Source organism: Eriocheir sinensis, chromosome 53 (genome assembly GCF_024679095.1).
Source record: "Eriocheir sinensis breed Jianghai 21 chromosome 53, ASM2467909v1, whole genome shotgun sequence".
NCBI lineage: Eukaryota > Metazoa > Arthropoda > Malacostraca > Decapoda > Varunidae > Eriocheir > Eriocheir sinensis.
This window is the reverse complement of record NC_066561.1, coordinates 5,100,177-5,119,186: the sequence shown is the minus strand read 5'-3', so window position 1 is coordinate 5,119,186 and position 19,010 is coordinate 5,100,177. Positions and strand designations below refer to the sequence as shown.

Below are 19,010 nucleotides of genomic sequence, written 5' to 3'. Positions count from 1 at the left end.
TCTATTGCACCAGACTACAGAAATGTCTTAAGTAGTGTAGTTGCGTTCGCTAGCTCCATTGTCAATACCTAACACTGTGTACCGTTTCCACCAGTTCTTTTCACCCTCACAGGCTATGCATATACAAGGGCCTTGCCGCGAACACACACACAGCCATTTTGGACAAAGAATCGTCAAAGGCTCTTCGTCTCTTTAACTTCTCTCCTCTTACTGACAGTCTTATATCTCTTTAATGTTGCAACTCTTTCTATCCTCTATCGATATTTTCATGCTGACTGCTCTTTTGAACTTGCTAACTGCTTGCCTCCCGCTCTCCCGCTTCTCCGCTGCACACGACTTTCTGCTTTAGCTCCTCCCTATACTGTCCAAATCCTTTATGCAAGAGTTAACCAGCCTCTTCATTCTTTCATCCCTTTCACTGGTAAACTCTAGAACAGCTTCATTCTGTCTATTTCCTCCTGCCTGCGACTTGAACACCTCCAAGAGGGGAGTATCAAAATGCCTCTCCAAACGAAAGGGACCACCTCTTTAGAATACTTCAACCATCATAATTAAAGGAGCAACTCTATAGCGAACTTGTATTTTTTTCTACTACCCTTGAGCTGCCTCGCTAACTATAAAAGAGAGTAACATTTGTATAGTTACTGGTGCCTTGTAGAAAACGTAACAATGTGCCAAATTCTACTCCCATGAAGCCATTACGCTGAACTGTGGAACTCGACAAGGTATGGCATGGCTCAACTGTGAACGGCATGCTTAGCTAACGCGCCTTACACTCCCCCGTCCATTCCCTCTCCCTCCCTCCTTCAGTCTAACCAAAGCAAACTCTTAAACAAGTTCTAAGCAAGACTAAGTTAAGTAAGCAAGCAAGCTCTTAAGTAAGCCCCTTGTGCATGCGGTTTGATTGTGACCTAAAAAAAAATGATACTCTAAAATATGTTCGTGAGATATTGTGTTTCCTTATTATTTTTTTCAGTGGTTTTTTTTTCGCCGTGTTTTGCTTTTTTCTTCAATCCGTGCAGCGGAGTAAGTCAGTGAGGTGCATAAGTCAGTCAGTCAGTCAGTCAGTAAGTTGTGAGTGAGAAAAATGAGGGAGTGAGAAAATAAGAAAGGGATTGTGTGTGTGTGTGTGTGTGTGTGTGTGTGTGTGTGTGTGTGTGTGTGTGTGTGTGTGTGTGCAGCGAAGTTAAGTTAGTAAGGTTGTGCATAAGTCAGTCAATCAGTCAGTCAGTCAGTCAGTAAATTGTTGTGAGTGAGAAAATTGAGGGAGTGAGAAAATAAGAAAAAGACTAGGTGTGTGTGTGTGTGTGTGTGTGTGTGTGTGTGTGTGTGTGTGTGTGTGTGTGTGTGTGTGTGTGTGTGTGTGTAATAAACAAGTGTAGTGCCCCCCCCTCCCCCCCACTACCACCATCACAATCCCAAAAGTAACTTGTAGAAAAATAAACAAAAATGACAGACAAGCAAACAACCCCGCCCCCCCAAACAAATTACCCCCCCCTCCCCCCACACTCTTGGCCCATTGTGCAAGGAAGTCGGGCCCCCCCTCCCCCACTTCCCCCTCAGTCCCTCGCCCCCCCGTACTCCCCCCCCCCTTCTCTTTACTCCAATATTAATTAAGGAATCTATAAATAATGTATATAAGGAGGAAATTGATCATGTGACTAATTTCTCGCCCCCCGCCCTTAAAAATAACTCCCCAAATCTGCACCCCCCCATCACACACGCCCCCCCCTGTATCCCTGTATATTGTATTCACTCACTGCCCCCCACTCTCTCTCGCCCCCTCCCCCTTCTCTCAGCAATGTGTATACTCAACAAGTTTGTATAATTGTATAATAAACTTCAAGAGAGAGAGAGAGAAGAAAAAAAGTGTGTTTGTGCGTGCGTGTGTGTGTTTTTCAAGGTTACTCCAACTTCAGAATAATAATTACCATATTGATTAGTTTACTGCTAGCCGACACCCCCCCCCCCAGCCCCCCTCCTCCGGTCTCCCCCCCCTCCCCTCCCCCCCCAGAAAATAGTTAATAAGGTAAAGGTTAATTAATGAAAATATATTCCTTTACCCCCCCCCATCTGGCCCCCCCTCCCCCTTCTCGCCCCCCTCGCCCCCCCTTATCGGCAGTCCAATGGTGTGATTAATGGTAATGGTTTTCACATATTCAGTGGACGAGGGAATGAGGTTTTTTTTATTGCCTTTCAGGGTTTTACTTTATAGTGGGTGTTCTGGATTATTGCAGGTGGAAGGATATTATTAGGCAGGTGTGATTACTAACGGCCCCCCGCCCCCCCAGGTGTGTGTGTGTGTGTGTGTGTGTGTGTGTGTGAAGATGCGTTCAGGTAAGGCAAGATAGGTACAGGTAGGCAGATAGATAAAGAGTTAGATAGACAGATGAAGACAGATTTGGAATAGATGAGTGAGAGAGAGAGAGAGAGAGAGAGAGAGAGAGAGAGAGAGAGAAGTTCAGGTAAGGCAAGCTAGGTACAGGTAGGGATAGGATCAGCTGATTCAGTTTTACTAAGTTCTTTTCATTAGATAACTTTCACATGGATTAGAATATACGTTTAATTAGATTAGTTCGAAACAGACTTAAGGTGGAATTAGTACAAGAAAGGCTATAACCAGATGATTCGAACTAATGAACTTCTCTATCGTGACATTACATAGAGATTAGAAAAGATTGGATCATGTTTGGTCAGGTTAGGTTTGGCTCTCCATAATAATAGATTTAGTGGGATAGGTTTGTTTTTGTTTTTTTGTTTTTTTTACAGCAGAGGAGACAGTTCAAGGGCGTTAAAAAAAAAACAATAATGAAAAAAAAGCCCGTTACTCACTGCTCCTGAATAGAGTACATTAGCTATAAACAAGTGATTTGATCCTATAAACTTATTTTTTCGCAGCTTTATGTAATGATTAGAACAGATTGCATTAGGGTAGGTCATGTTAGGTTCCCCTCTCCCTCCTAGTATTCATTTTAAGGTGGAATATCACTAGGAAAGATTTAAACAAGTTATTCGATCCTTTGTACCTTCCACAACTTTATAGATTACAGACTGCATTAGGTTAGGTAACGTTAGGTTCCCTCTCCCTTTTAGTAATCATTTTAAGGTGGAATATCAGTAGGAAAGATTTAAACAAGTTATTCGATCCTATGTACCTTTCACAACTTTATATATAGATTACAGACTGCATTAGGTTAGGTAACGCTAGGTTCCCCTCCCTCTTAGTAATCATTTTAATGTGGAATATCACTAGGAAAGCTCTAAACAAATGATTCGATCCTATTAACTTCTTTTTTCACAACTTTATGTAATGATTAGAACAGACTGCATTAGGTTAGGTCACATTAGGTTCCCCTTTCCCTCTTAGTAATCACTTTAAGGTGGAATAAGGACTAGGAAATATTTAAACAAGTGATTCGATCCTATGTACCTTTCACAACTTTATATAGATTACAAACTGGATCAGGCTAGGTCACAGTACACCTTCCCCTACTAAAAATAATATGAGCTCTTAGAAATATAAACCGGGAAAAAAAAGTTTAAACAGGTGATTTGATCTAGCTAACTTCTCATAACTTTTGCACAGACTCGATTTGATTAGATTAGGTCAGGTTAGATTACGTTAGGTTTGTTTTGTTATTTTTACTGTAAGGGACGCAGCTCAAGGGCAAACGTAAATAAAAAGGAAGGGGCCGTCTATAAAAGAAAGCAGAGATGAGTTAGGTGTAGGTTAGGAGATGAATTAAGTTTGTTAGGTCTGGTATAGGATATATTTTTTGGTGAGAGCGGAAAGTGTCCAAAATAGGGGTCTAAGACACTCCCTACATCACTGCCTTCAGGTGTGCCTAATTAGACCTATTTAGTGCTTGAGGTAATGAGAAATGAACAGGTATATTGATAAGTAGATAGATAGATAGTTAGATAGATAAATGAAGACAGATTTGGAATAGATGAGTGTGAGTGAAAGTGTGTGACGAGAGAGAGAGTAAAAGTGATGCACAATATTTTTTTTTCCTTTTCTCTTTTTTTCGTTTATACTTTGTCGGCGTTTTTTTTTATTTTGTTTATTTTTTTTTCTGCACTCTGCATGCTATCGTGTCATGACCTTATGGAACGACATCTCGGTTTTATGGGTTTATTTCCTTTATAAATCTCTGGTTAATTATTATCCATTTTCTTTGCATTTTGATTCCTCCATCCTTGCCATTCCCTCTTTATTTTTTCTCCTTTCCTTCTACCCTATTAATTTATTTTTTATTATGTTCTTTAATGACCTTTTTTGACCCCCCTTCCCCCCTCCCTGTATGCCCCCTGCTCTCCCTCCCTTCCCCCCTCCCGCCCCCTGCATCTCCCTGCCTCCTAACCCTCATTTCCCAAGCCTTTTTTGTGTGTGGAATTGGCGACTAATGTGATTTTTCTCTCCCCTTCCCTCTCGCGTCCTCCTCTTGTTATCCTCTTCCTCCTCCTCCTCCTCCTCCTCCTCCTCCTCCTCTCCATATGCTGTCAATTCTTTCTCCTGTTGTTCCGCTTCCTTGTTTTTTTTTAATCTTTTCTGTTTGTTATTTTCTTTTCTGTTTTTTTTTATTTAATTTTCTTTTCACTCCTCCCTCTACTTTTTTGTCTTTTCACATTTTTTATTCTTCTTTTCCTTTTCTTTTTGTTCTTTTCTTCCTCTTTATTCTCTTTCGTCTTCTTTTCTTATTTTTCCTTTCCTTTTTGTTGTTCTTTTCTTTCGTCCTTTCCTTATTTCGTTCTTTTCTTCCTCCTTCTTATTCTCTTTCTTTTGTTTTCTTCTGTGTCCTTTCATTTTTATTGTTCTTTTATTCCTTTCTTCTTCTTTCGTCCATTCCTTATTTCGTTCTTTTCTTCCTCCTCTTTCTTTTCTTTTCTTATTTCTCCTTTCCTTTTTTATTGTTCTTTTCTTCCTTTCTTTTTCTTTCTTCGTTTTTTTCTTCCTCCTTATCCTCTTTCTTCTCCCCCTTCCCCTTTTCTCCCATTCGCCTGTCTCTCTCCTATTCCCATTTTCTTACCATTTTGCTTTCTCATTACATTTCTACATTCTTTCCTCTTTCTGACGCTCTTTCTTTCCTCCTCCTTTTCCTCTTCCTCCTCCTCCTGTTTCTCTCCTTTCACTCTTGTTTTTTTTCCCTCAATTTTCCTCCTCTCCTCCTGCTGTCTCCTTACTTCCTATTTCCTTCATTTTTTCCTTCTTCCTTTTTTTATCCTCTTTTTCACTCACTTTTTTCGTTCCATTCTTTTTTGTTGTTTCCTTCCTTCCTTCCTTCCTTCCTTCCTCCTTCTCCTCCTCCTCCTCCTCCTCCTCCTCCTCTCCTCCTTACCTCATATTTCCTTCATTTTTCCTTCTTTTTCGTTCTCCTTATCCTTTTTTCATCTCACTTTTTTCGTTCCATTCTTCTTTTGTTGTTTCCTTCCTCCTTCTGTTCTTTCCCTCCTCCTCCTCCTCCTCCTCCTCCCCACCAGCGAGGCGGAGGAGGCCGTTGAGACCGAGGACTGGAGGCGACAGCGCTCCGAGTCCTCCACCGCCATGGACGAGATAGAGACAACGTATGTGCCCACTGCCATGGTCATTGAGAACACTAAGTACGCGGCCAGCCAGGTACGTGTCCGTGATTTAGGGGGGTGTAAATGAGTGGTGGGTGTGCACGTAAGTTTTGGGGGCTGTACGTGTTTTGCTGTGTACGTGTGTGATTTTATTTTTTGTGTGTGTGCGTGATCTTCTGTCCGTGATATTTTGGTGTGTGTACGGTTTTTTTCGTGTTTGTGTGTGTGTGTGTGTGTGTGTGTGTGTGTGTGTGTGTGTGTGTGTGTGTGTGTGTGTGTACGTGATATTTGGGAGTGTGTTTGATTTTTAGTGTGTACGTATATGATTTTTTGTCTGTGTGCGTGATTTTTCGTGTGTGTGTGTGTGTGTGTGTGTGTGTGTGTGTGTGTGTGTGTGTGTGTGTGTGTGTGTGTACGTGACTTTGTATGTACGTGCGTGAGTCCTTAACCTGCTTCCGTGCGTTCTTCACTTGTCTTTTTTTTCTCCCTTTTGTGTGTTTTTTATTTTTTTTAACTTTGTTTCTTTTTCGGGGTGTCTTTCTTTTTTTCATTTCATTCTGGTTGAGTACGTGTTTTTTTCTTTCTTTTTTCTTTCTTTTTACCTCCCTGCGTGCTTCAAGAGCCTGAATTTTTAGGGGGGGGAGGGGGGAGATGGGAGGGGCAGGTTTTCCTCTCTTTTTCTGACTCTCCATCCTTCAGCTGTGCTTCAAGTGTTCGTCTGCTTGTTTTCTCGGGCTGGGTTGAGCTTTTTTTTTCTCTCTTTTCTGAGGGGGATGTCTATGCTTTTCTAGTATTATTTTTTCATTTTCCTGATCTATGTTGGTCAGTTTTTCCCTTCATTGTTCTTCTAACCCGTTTGGTTTCGATTCATGCGTGTACTCTTACTGTTTGTGTTTTCTACCTTATTTCCTCCATTCCTAATTCATATTTCGTTTAAGTTCCTGCCTCTTACCTCTGAAGGCGCTTTTACACGAAGATGATTTCGCTCAGTGAGTAAACTTATCGTAAGCAACCTTCGCTGAGCTGCCCAAGGAATTGATCACACTGCCATGTTACTTTCGATGAGCAGTCTTGGTCTTGATCTTGGCTTTGATGAGCAACATTAGGAATTTTCGATTTTAATCGGCTCCAAATGACCAGAACAATACACAATGGAAAGTTGTGAGCACCGGTGCACTGATCTCCAGGAACCGTATACCCAATTTGAAGTATAAATAGATGTTTCTTAATTTATGTCAGTCATATTGTCTTACTTTACACATTTTCACATTAAATTAGGTATTTAAGATGTCAGGAACAAAATTGGGTTTCAATAAATATCTAAGTCATCCACTGATATAGATTCTTTCTAACATATATCAGAAAGAAAACGTCCCTGCTAAGTGAGCAAAATTAGGTTCTGAGGAGTTAGCCGCTTACTTACGGAAATCAGGGTTCCGTGAGCAGAACGCTCACGGAACCTTGCTCACTGAACAAAATCATCCCTATGCAACAGCGCCTTACATTGCCATGCTTTGCTCTCATGTCCCTCCTAACTCCCTCTTGTACCTAAATCCCTCCCTCCCTGACCCTGTTTTGTCCCATCCACTCTCCCTCCGTCCCATCCCCTCCCCGCCCATCACCTGTTTTGTCCCATCTTCCCCGTCCCTCTGCTCCCTCCCTCCTTCCCGTTGCGGCAGGAGCGCCACTAACTCTCGTGTGCCTCAGGGGCGGACCACCGGCTCTGGCTGTTGTCGGGGCCTCGCTTCCTGCATCAAGAGGACCGTCGACCGCGAGGAATCCAGCAGCCAGATCGGGGGTCACCGCTCCGGCTACCACACCCCCGGCTACCACACCCCAGGCTACCACACACCCGGCTACCACACACCCGGCTCGGCGGAGACCACCCTGCCCACCTCGGTCTCCCGCTGCACGTCCCTCAACTACATCCGCGAGCCGCTGTCCGTAACGCCGACGCGCTACCGCCAGAACTCCATGATCCCGCTGGTGGAGCGCGCCGAGCGGGCCGACCACCACCACCCGCACCACCACCACTACCAGCACCCCCACCACGGCGCCTCGGCCACGCTGCCCCGGGCGGAAAGCACCCTGGGCGTGGGCGGGCGGGGCGGCATGATGGGCGGGCGGCTGGCGACTCGCTCCCACTCGTCGGACTCCGTGTACACCATCCTGATCCGCCTGCCGCACGACCCCTCGCAGGACGGGCCGCTGCACCCGCCCTCCATCGTCATGATCGAGGAGGAAGGGGGCGGCGCCGGCGGTGGTGGCGGCGGGGCAGGCACAGGCGGCGCCAACAGCGGGCAGGACGGTGGCAACGCCAACTCCGGGGGCCACAAGCTGAGGTTTGAGCGCGGCACGTCCCCGCTGGCCCGCCGAGGGGATTCGGTGTGCTCCGACCCCAGCGGGCAGAGCACGCGCGTGGAGTGTTCGCTGCACCCCGGCGGCCCCGACGGCACCTCGCCCGTGCCCAGCCGCCGCGCCCAGCAGCTGCCGGACATCAAGATCCCCCTCAACGCCAAGATTATCCCCAAGCAGCTCGCCAAGACGGGCGGCGGCAGCGGCAACTCTGGCGGCAGCGCGGGCGTCGGCGGCCACAACTCCGGCGCCTCCACGATGCCCAAGAAGAAGAAGAAGAAAAAGAGCCAGGAGAAGAAGCAGGACCGGAAGGCCGCCAAGACGCTGTCCGCCATCCTGCTGACCTTCATTGTGACCTGGACGCCCTACAACGTGCTGGTGCTGCTCAAGACGTTGTTGGCGTGCAAGGCCGACGACTGCATCCCGCGCCAGCTCTGGGACTTCTCCTACTACCTGTGCTACATCAACTCCACCATCAACCCCATGTGCTACGCCCTCTGCAACGCCGCCTTCAGGAGGACCTACGTGCGGATCCTGACCTGCAAGTGGCACAGTCGGAGGCGGCAGGGCGTGCAGCGGGGCTACTACAGCTGAGGTCGCCTAACCTGCCGCCTAGCACGAGCCACCTACCAGCTCCTCTTCCTCCTCCACTTGCACTGGCAGGCGAGCATCTGAAGCCGCGCCGCGCTGCCGCCCCCGCGCCCCCCGAACGATCCCCAGCAGGCTCCCTCGCCCCCCGCTAACCCCCGCAACACACACACACACACAAACAGGCTGTCCTAAGTAACCAGTAGCAAGGCAGTGGTGACAACGGCTCTGATACAGACTACTGGTCACACACACACACACACACACCGGAAGTGGACCCCCGCGCCGCCTGGTCCCCTGGGTCTAATCAGGGACCTAATCATGTTACCAACTCGCACGAAATATCAACTGCTTGTCTGCAAAGGGTGATTAGCGAGTCAAGGACGAAGCAGTATGGCAGGTCAGGACGGCGTGAAGGTTTAATTTAGACCCTGTTGACACACACACACACACACACACACACACAGAGAGGAAGGTTGTGGTATCAGACAGAGTGATTGCAACGTTAATGGAATGGCTTGGCGTTGGTTACACTGCTTGCTACTCAACACACACACACACACACACACTCAGAGGAAGGTTGTGGTATCAAACAGAGTGATTGCAACGTTGATGGAATGGCTCGGCGTTGGTTACACTGCTTGCTACTCAACACACACACACACACACACACACCCAGCGCTCATGTCAACAATGAATAGCAAACAGCCCACATTTTCACGTCAACAGTAAACCTGGAAAAAACAAGTCGTATGTCTGTCAGTCTATCGTGTTTGCCAGCGAGAGTAACACACGGGAAGGGGACCATGGAAAGCCTTGTCACCCATCACGGTCTGGTCACATGCTAGACTCGTCATTGCCAGGAAGTACCTTTTTGTCAGCGGAAAAAAATATACACGCACTACCCAACATAACCATACATACATACATACATATACACATACAGGAGGAGGGAAGCCTGCTGGAAACACGTCAAGCAATGATAGTGAAAACAAGAAATCAACAGTAACATTAATTATCTTGAAAATAGGCAACACTTCCCGCCGTTCTCCGCCTCCTCTCCCTCTCTCTCCCTCTCCCTCTCTCCCTCACCTCGCGCTCTCACTCTCGCTCACTGATTTTAGAATTTGCTCCACCGTCGATATACGAAACTACAGGAAATATAGGCAATAAACAAGAGAATACAGCGGAGAAACGAGAAATATTAAACGAAGCACGGAAGAAACAACATATCCAGCGATGAGAGGGAGAAAGAGAGAGAAGAGAAAGGAAATACATGTTAGGAAGAGACGAGAGGGGCTGAGACGGCAGTGGGTAGGGGCGGCAGCCAAGCCAGAAAGCGAGAGAAAGATGGAGAGAAAATGAAAGAAAATAAGAAGCACTGAAAGATCTCTGTAAGGTGTCTCCGCTGGTCTGGCTGGTTCTTGGTTTACATAGACATTTGAAGAAGCTGCAGTGTTGCCAAAACGAGCTAAAAACAAAGAAAAACGAAGCAAAAACGAGATGGAAGAAGAAGAAAGACGAAAGAGGGAAATATGAAAAAAGTAGACCAAAGCAAAATGATGGAAAGGAAGGAAAACAAAGCAGGGAAATAAGAAATAAAGTGGAACGAAACAAAAGATGGAAGGCGAGAAGAAAAAACGAAATGAGGGAAATAATAAAAGTGGAACAGAGTAAAACAAAAGATGGAAGAAGGCAAGCAGGAAAAACAAACGAGGGATATAAATAAGTAAAGTGAAACAAAACAAGAGATGGAAAAACAAACAAGAAGAAAACAAGCGAGAAACATAAGTAGAACAAAAACAAATATGAAAAGGAAGACGAAAAGAAAGTGGAACAAAGCAAAAAAAAAATGGAGAAAAACAGGAAAAAAAAAGAGGAAATAAGAACATTGGGAGTGTGTTTGTCTGTGTGGCGGGTTAGCTAATGTGTTCAAGTGTATATTGATGGTAGTGGAGTGTGTTGCAAAGGTTGTTTTTTTCCCATCTTGCTCGCGGAATAGACTGTCAGAATTTGCGTTCCTTCCAGCGTTGTTCAGCAGTCTCAGACCGCGTTCTTTTAGCGTTCAAGCCTGGAAGATGATGAATGAGTTGGTGTTTTTGAGGGCGTTTTAATAGTAGAGTTCATGTGAGCACAAAAAAAAATGATATACACATAAGGTTGGGTTTGAATTTGAATTTTCGCGCGCTGAGCTATACTTCACTGCCAGGCGCGCGCATATCTGTGACGTCATCTGTTTTCTTCTTCTTTTATCCTTTGATTATCGTACAGTTTTCCATACATTCACTTCTTCCTTTTCTTGGTCATTCTCACCCTGTCACCAGTCACTATAATGATGTTAAGATGGTATTGGAGGATAAGGAGACTGGTTAGGCTATAATTTGAACGAGTATAAGGAAAGGAAAGTAAAAAGCAAGTATTAACAGAAAGGAGTAAAAGGAAATATTAATGAGTTGGTAAGGAGTAAAAGATAATAAGAGTAATAAAAGTTAGAAGTAAAAGAGAGTTAGTAAGTCAGAAAGAAAGAAAATCAGTGAAAATAACTTAGTAAACGCACAAAACTTACTGTGATGAAACAAAACTAACAGAGGCTTCTTTCTTGGATGTCTCAGGATGGGAAAACAAGAAAGGAATAAACGAAGATACCCAATAAATCCATATATAGTACAATCCACGTCAGCGGGACTTGATAAGGAAAAAAATATTGATTGGCTGGAGAATGGGAGAGAGGCTCAATGTCTTGTATTTTCATTTGTCTCGTCACACTTGGGAAGGAAAGAGAAGGAATAGGAAGAAGGAAGAAAGGGAGGAAGATGAACAGTGAGAGTGGGAGGACGGAAGGAAAAAAGGGAGAATTGGAGGAAGAGGAAGAGTCGGAATTGAGGAGGAAAGAAGGGAGGAAGAGAGAGACGAGGAGGAAGAGTGGAAGTAGGAGAAAAGAAGGGCAGGAGGAAGAGGAAAAGGGAGAGTGAAACGAAGGGAGGGAAGGAGAAACAAAGAGAAATCAGTCTACAGTTGGTCACGTGACGGGTGGGTTGTGCGCTTACGGTACTCAGATTCAAATACCATTCTTCACTTATTTTACGATCCCGCGGCCGTTTGAACAAGGTAATTTTATCCCTTACACCCTCGTTTTGTTATTGAAGAAACTTCAAGAAGATTCATTGTCCCAGAAGTCTTATTAGTGAAGTGTTGCTGTCTTATTTAACGTTTCTGCTGGCTCCTTCTAACCAAATCTTTGTCTTAATCTACTAATTTGCTTTTATTTTTATTTATAGGCTTTGTTTTCTTTCTATGTACTTCATTCTAACGTACTTAAAGCCACTTAATTACGAAGCTTTCTATTTTTTTTCTCTCTAATTCGTAACCTAATGACGGTTTTCGTAGTTTATTGCATATTTCACGATTTTCATTTTTTTTCTACATGTAACCTAACCTCACTTAACATAAGATTATCACGTTTATTTATTTATTTATTTATTTATTATTTCGTACCATCTGTCGATTTCTTATTTCATGCATTTCAAGTTAATTTCCTAAACACTCCTATTACCATCATTTTACCGTTCTTTTCCCCTTCTTTTTCCCATTCAAACTAAACTTCATTATTATCACGTTTATATTCTTGACTCAGAACATGTAACCTAACCACACTTACATAAAATTATCACTTTTTTTTTTTCATGCATTTAAAGTTAATTTCCTAAACTACTATTACCATCATTTTCCCTCTTTTTTCTCTTCTCTTTTTGCCATTCAAACTAAACTTCAGTATTATCACGTTTATATTCTTGACGAACTCTATAATCTCCTTTGTGTCACTGAAAATCTGTTGCTCTCCCTGTCTTTCAATCCTTACTCTCTTTTCACTCTTATCGCTATTTCAAAAGCAGTGGACGGCTATTTTTATTTTCTCTCTGGTCAGCCATCTCCTGTAGTAATAAATTCTTCGCAATAAAATAACCCTGCCCCCATGAACGCCCTCTGTCGCTGTATCGGATAAAGGATGGAGGGGAGCGAGGTAGCCTAATATGGATTGAGTGGACGAGAATTTATTTTTTTGATTTCTCTATTTTTTTTCTCTACTCTTGATGCGATATAAATCATTTGACGATGATTTATGTGTTTATTTTGAATTGGGCGTAAGAGATTTTATTCATAAATATTTTTACCTGTATTTCATATGATATAAATTGACAAGATGGCTCTTTTATGGTTATTTCATACGTTGATTAGCCTATCCATCATCCACATTTTTTTCCTTATTTTCATTCACTTATTTCCACCTAAAACTTCCATTATACTTCATGGGGAAGTTGACATGATTTTTTCTTATTTTCTTTATTGTACGTTAAAAAGCCTAGCAATCCTCCACATTTTATTTTATTTTATTATTCATTGTTTTATTTCCTCCCAAAATCCAATCTCGCATGTCTTTCTTTTTCATAATTGATGTGGTACAGTTGACAAGATTTATTCACTTCTATCTGAGTTCATTTTGCGACAGTTATCCTAAGCATTTATATTTATTTGGTTCCCTCCTTATTCTCCCAAATCCATTCGTAACATTTTTTTTTCCTTCTTATCAGTTTCGTCTTTGTTCATTGTCTTTCTCATATCCTCTGTTATCACCTTTTTTTTTTTTGCGTGTCCAATAGTATAATTTATCTTGCTCTCTCTATTTTTTTTCATTGACTACAGACTCACCAATCATAATCACGACTTACATTTTTTAGTTTTTTCGTATTATCTTCATCGTTCATCATATTTTTGGCGTTATTCCTCGTGTCAGTCGTTTTTTTGCAGTTTTTTTTGTTCGTCAGCAGAATTGTTCCTTCAATCTATATTTTATTCGTTCAATCAGTGACCCCTACTTCTTAATCATCCTTTTTTTATCATCACTTTCCCATCCTTATTTTCTTTATTGAAGGTTAAGCAGCCTAGCAACCTTCACATTTTATTTTATCTTGTTATTATTCAATGTTTTAATTACTCCCAAAATGCTCGACTCACGCTCAGACCTTTTTTCTTTATTGAACGTTAAGCAGCCTAGCAACCTCCACATTTTATTTTATCTTTTTATTATTCAATGTTTTAATTACTCCCAAAATGCTTGACTCACGCTCAGACCTTTTCTCTCGTTAAAATATGTAATTAGACCAAAATTCCTGTGTTGGCCAACGGGACGGAGATCTACAGCTTAAGCTCCTACTTTATTTTCTTACCTGTGTTTAATTTCCTTCAGTGGCGTCACGATGCTAATGACCCAATCCAAACCAAGCTAACGAGAGTGTGAGAGAGAGAAAAAAACTTGTCGAGGTAAACTTGAAAACAAACAAACAAAACACTTTCCATGACGAAGATGAAGAGACGGAAAAAGGAAAGTGAATTCAAATAATTGTTCTTCCTTAAATAAACTTAATAACTCATAGCTGCCTACACGGAAGCCTAATAAATGCTCCTTCCTCCCTCGTCTCTTTCAAGGTAATATATATATATATACACGCGTACTGCCATTTTTTGCAAGATATATACAAAGCCCCTCCCCTGCCCCCCCCCCCTCCCCCCTCCCCATTCTATCCAAAACATTTCTCATATTGCGTTTGTTATTGTTACGCCTTCCAGTGTATGATAAGTATTTCCAAACTCGTACCGAAGCAATATTTCCCAAGCAGATTTTAATATTACAAAAGCTGCAAATACGTCATCACATGCAAAAATTATGAAACAGTATTGAGTGAAAAGAATTAGAAGAAAGAAGATCATTATTTTATACAGTTTCATTATCAAAACAGTAGTAATTTAGGCAAAGTATTATATAAAAGATAATTTCCAGACCATTATCAAAACAGTATTAAATGAGTTGAAAGTATTACAGAAATGAAAAGAAAAAGATCATTCTCTTCCACATAATCAAAACCATATTTCTAATCGAGACAAAGTATTAGATAAAAGGAGATCAGTTTTAAACCTCATTATCAGCAGTATTAATTGTGCCAAAAATATCTGCTCAAGCAATGCCTAGACCTCATTATACAAACTTTGGGCACAAGGAAACACCCCACCCTCTCCCCCACCCCCCAACCAATTCTTATATCCCCAACCAAAGTGATTTTCTACTGTGACCTGTTAATGGATAGGTTTTGATATAGGTGATCCTCCCTCTATTTTTGTACAGGTCGCTGCCGCCGCCTCCTCGGGCTCGCGGCGGCGGCGGCGGAGGCACGGTTTTCAAACTTCGTCACGCCAACAAATTTTAAACTTTTTGGATTTCCTCCGTGTTTGAGAAGATGATTGAATTGTACTTACGTGTTTCTACGGGTGATACGGAACTTTGCCCTGCTTCGGTTGTATCCATTCTCCTTGTGATTTGTTTGTTTGTTTGTTGTTTAGGGAATGTTTTAGTATTCGAATTGTGCTGATTGCTTTTAAGAACGATAATTACTGTTTTCCGTGCATTTGTTCATCAGCACTTTATTTGCATTAATGAAAGCCGCTCAAGGACAAAAATGAGTAAAAGCAAAAAGCCCACTCATCATTTTACTTATATATTTTATTTTCATGACAGTTTATTACTATTTTGAGAGCAGTATCATTATCTAAAGTACATTGACATTAATTATTTTTTTCTCATTTATTAGTTTATATATTTTTGTTTTTGTGTTGCCTTTTATAACGCCTGACATTTCAATCATCCTGGTTGTGCTCTGGCGTGGAAATCCATTATTATTATTACTATTGTTATTATTATTTTTGTATTATTATTATTATTATCATTATCATTATCGACAGTCTTACCAGCAAAGTTCCCAGGACTGTTAGTTAAGTCCGCCACAACCACAACTTCCTGTAATGAACGCATCAAACTTCCACCATTTTAGGAACATTCCAACATTCCAATTTTCTCGACCCTTCCCCTTCCCACCTTTTTTCGTTCGGTTCCCGGGGCCAGCCATCAAACGTTGGTCACCCCTCCACGAACCCAAGCCATCACTCATTACATCGAAAAGCTACCCAGTCACATCGCTCCGTTCTCTGTACATAACACACTAACAAAAACAATTACCTAACCTGAAATAACTGAAGTAACTGATTAACGTGGATGATTCATAAGACTGATTACTACTACTAGGCCGTGTGTGTGTGTGTGTGTGTGTGTGTGTGTGTTGTAAAGATAACGAGAATATGTGTGGTTATGGTTAAAAAAAGAAGAGTAATGATGTTTCTCCACAAGTTTTGAAGGGAACTAATCATTGTGTGTGTGAGTGTGTATGTGTGTGTGTGTGTGTGTGTGTGGTGATGGTGGTAAGGAGGAGGAGGAGGAGAAACCTTTCGTCGATGTTGCGCTGTATTATAATATTCCCAAAGTCTCGCAGCGTCCAATCCTACACTCCGTTCGTTCGTGTGTCGGTTTGTATTGGACGCTAGAGGTTCCCGTAGCTGTTTAGGGTGTGCACTCCAGTTAGCACGCACCCTTCCAATCTGTACGCACCACGAAAACAAAAATACTGCAAAAATTGAGCTTGGAAATTAAAAGAAATGGAGAAAAATCAAAATGGAGATAGGTAAACCGTCTCTATTTTGGCATTTGTTCATTTTATCCCATTCCTCGCCTCTTTTTTTCAGTGATTTGGGTGCTATTTGGAGGGCTGGGTTCGAACTGGTGTGCACACTGGACCCGTTTGTAACCACCCCGCCACTCCTCACACTCAGTCTTGCCGAGGCTAACGGTATATTCTGAAAGACACATGTACATTCGCAGGTTTAGATATATTTTCTATGGAAGGCTTATTTGCGTATTTTTCCATTGGTATATATAAATATATAAACGTATACATAACATACCTATTATGATAATCTTCCAAGCTATACTACGGTACGATATATGAATGTTGAATCATTTAATAAGCGTTAATAATAATAATCTATTTGTACACACATGTAATGAATACTATATATATATAACAAACAACATACGACTCACCTGTTTACCTGTGCAACCTAGATGATAATGCTACCAATAACTTCACAATTAACCGGTTTGTATACCTGTAAACAAAGGACCCCATCATGTGTTGTCGCCCATTCTTAGTCATACAATACATAACACGACATTTTGTAATCGTGGGGGAAGGTGATTGTGACCCATTTTCTGTGTTTGCGGGATTAAGGGGGGACTCCAAGGAACTCTGCTGACTGATTTTATACCGGTGTCTTTAGCCAACTCGTCCCCCTGAGCGCAGCGGGCCGGGTCAGCAGTGTTTTGTACCGCTGCTGTAGTCAGTATTACCTAGTGAGGTGCTGACCCAGGCTACCAACTAACATATCTAGTCAGTTAACATAGAGAACAACAGGAAGTGATCGAGAGAGGGGGAGAAAGAGAGAGGGGGATGGAGAGAGATGAGATGTGAGGAGAGAGAACGTATATAGCTGACCGTCTGTGTGTGTGTGTGTGTGTGAGAGTGCTGTCCTATTTTTGTCTTGTGTAAACTCGTGCATCTGTAGCCAGCTCATTCCTTGGCACTGAGAAATAGCCTAATACTCCTACTACCAATCATGACTCCTCCTACTGCCCTCAACCCCGTATTCCCTCTGTCTAGCTCAAGTTTTGCCTGCTGTACTGCTATAGTCTTGCCTAAGCTCTTGATGGATGTTTAGCGAGGCGCGAGTTTGCATTAGGAACAAAAATATGGGACAAAGAAAAAGGCGGGTGTTAAAGCTACAAAAGAGGTGTGGAGTAACCGCCATTTATCTCGTCTTGCTGTCTCGTTCTCAATCTCCCTCTCTCCCTCGCTCTCTCTCTCCTCCCATTCTTACCACAACTAGGATAGAGATTGTCTACTAAAAATAATAATAAAAAATAATAAGTGTAGGTTTACTTACAAGTTGTACCTCCCCAAACCTAAACCTAATCCCGCCCCAAAACCCCAACCTGGCAATAATCTAGCCGCTGTACAGTAATTGGTGTCAAGTCGCTTTTTTGTAACATACGGGTTTTTTGGAAGTACATTATTATTATCAGCATTGTTATTACTAAAGAGACCAGCAACATACAGCAAGACTTCGTGACACAGCTGAGCATATAGTGTAAGAATTTATACTCGTGGTTTAGTTGTACGTAGATGTGGGGCGTGGTTATGTGTGTGTATTTTTGGCTCTTGTGCTGGTGATATGCGAGGAACACGGTGGATTAGATTAAAAAATAAGATTGTAAAAGGTCTTGTATACCCTACTAGAAAAAAGGTATTGTGTAGCCTTTGCTTGAGGAGAGAGAAGGGAAGCTCATGTAGCCATCCTAGGAAGTTTTGGGTTTGCCAGGAGAGGAGAAAGTACGTTTTAGCTTTGGTTGGAAATTGAAAAGGAAAGGTGAAATGTAGCCGAGGTTTGAAGAGCGAGGAGGAAAGTTACTGTGGTGAAGCTCATGTAGTTAGCCTAGGCGCTTGAAGAAGGGAAGATATTTTTGTATGGTTAGCCTAGGAGTTTTGGGTATGCCAGAAGAGATAAGAAATTGTGTGGTTAGCCCATTTCTGGATAGGCTAGGAAAGAAAAAGAGAAAGTGCGGTTTAGCATAGGAATGAAAAAAGTCCTTCGTTCAAATTGGATAAAAAGAAAAAAACACGAGTTTGCATAGGAGTGAAAGGATAAGTTTTCGGTTTAGAAGAAGAGAAAAAAGCCATTGAGTTAGGGAGAAGATAAGTGAATGGTTGCGCAGGAAGAGACAACAAAATAGCCTAGGAAAGGAGAGGATAAGACTTTGTATGTGGTTAACAGGAGAAAAAAAAGGAAAGGCAAGGCACTGAGTTAGTCTAGGTTGAGAAAGAAAAGCCAAGTATGCTGTTTAGTAAAAAAAAAAATGTAAAGTCAGCCCGGGAAAGGAGAGAAAATTAATAAGGTTTAGCAGGAAAAAAAAGAAAAAAAATATCATTGAGTTAGCATAGGCAAATAAGAAAAGATAAGTTTTGGGTTAGGTTAGGCAAGGAGAGAAAATGCATATGATTAAGCAGGAAACAAGAGAGATGGCCTAGGAAAAGGAAGATAAGAGAGGGAAAATAGAGAAAAAATTGAGTTGGCCTAGAAAGCTGGGTGAATGTGAATTTGTAGTTTGTCCAAGAGGTGTATTTTCATCAAAGGGAAAATTGGATAACTAGGCTGTATGCAATAAAAGTGTGTTCCTTTGTGATTTTATACGGGAACAAAAAAGTGAAGCTAAAAAATGATGTTCCCGTTACCATGAATATCGCTCAAACATTTTTTTTTTTTTTATCAAACTTTTACATTCGCAGTAAGGAAACTATTTTTCGTAATTGTTCGCTCACATCGCGCGCAACGAAACTTCCGTACATACGCACATACACACTTTGATGATGATGACGATGGTGGTTGTTGCTGTACAAAGAAAGGCAAAAAAAAAAATAGTCATCTGTAGCATTAAAAAAAAAGTATACCGTCATTTTCATAGGGTTGTTATCCCATCAATCGGCTGTATATCTGTCTGTTTGCGTCTG

At 42.1% G+C, this 19,010-nt stretch overlaps 1 protein-coding gene across 1 annotated transcript in view; it reads left to right on the top strand.

Annotated features, from left to right (window-relative positions):
- LOC126983114 (muscarinic acetylcholine receptor DM1-like) overlaps positions 1–18,447 on the top strand; it is a 288,456-nt gene extending 270,009 nt beyond the window's left edge. Inside the window, exons 11-12 of the mRNA XM_050835611.1 lie at positions 5,482–5,617; positions 7,270–18,447. Coding sequence (XP_050691568.1) covers positions 5,482–5,617; positions 7,270–8,511 — 1,378 coding nt within the window. The 3' untranslated portion in view covers positions 8,512–18,447. The remainder of the gene's footprint in view (positions 1–5,481; positions 5,618–7,269) is intronic.
- The last annotated feature ends 563 nt before the right edge of the window (positions 18,448–19,010 follow it).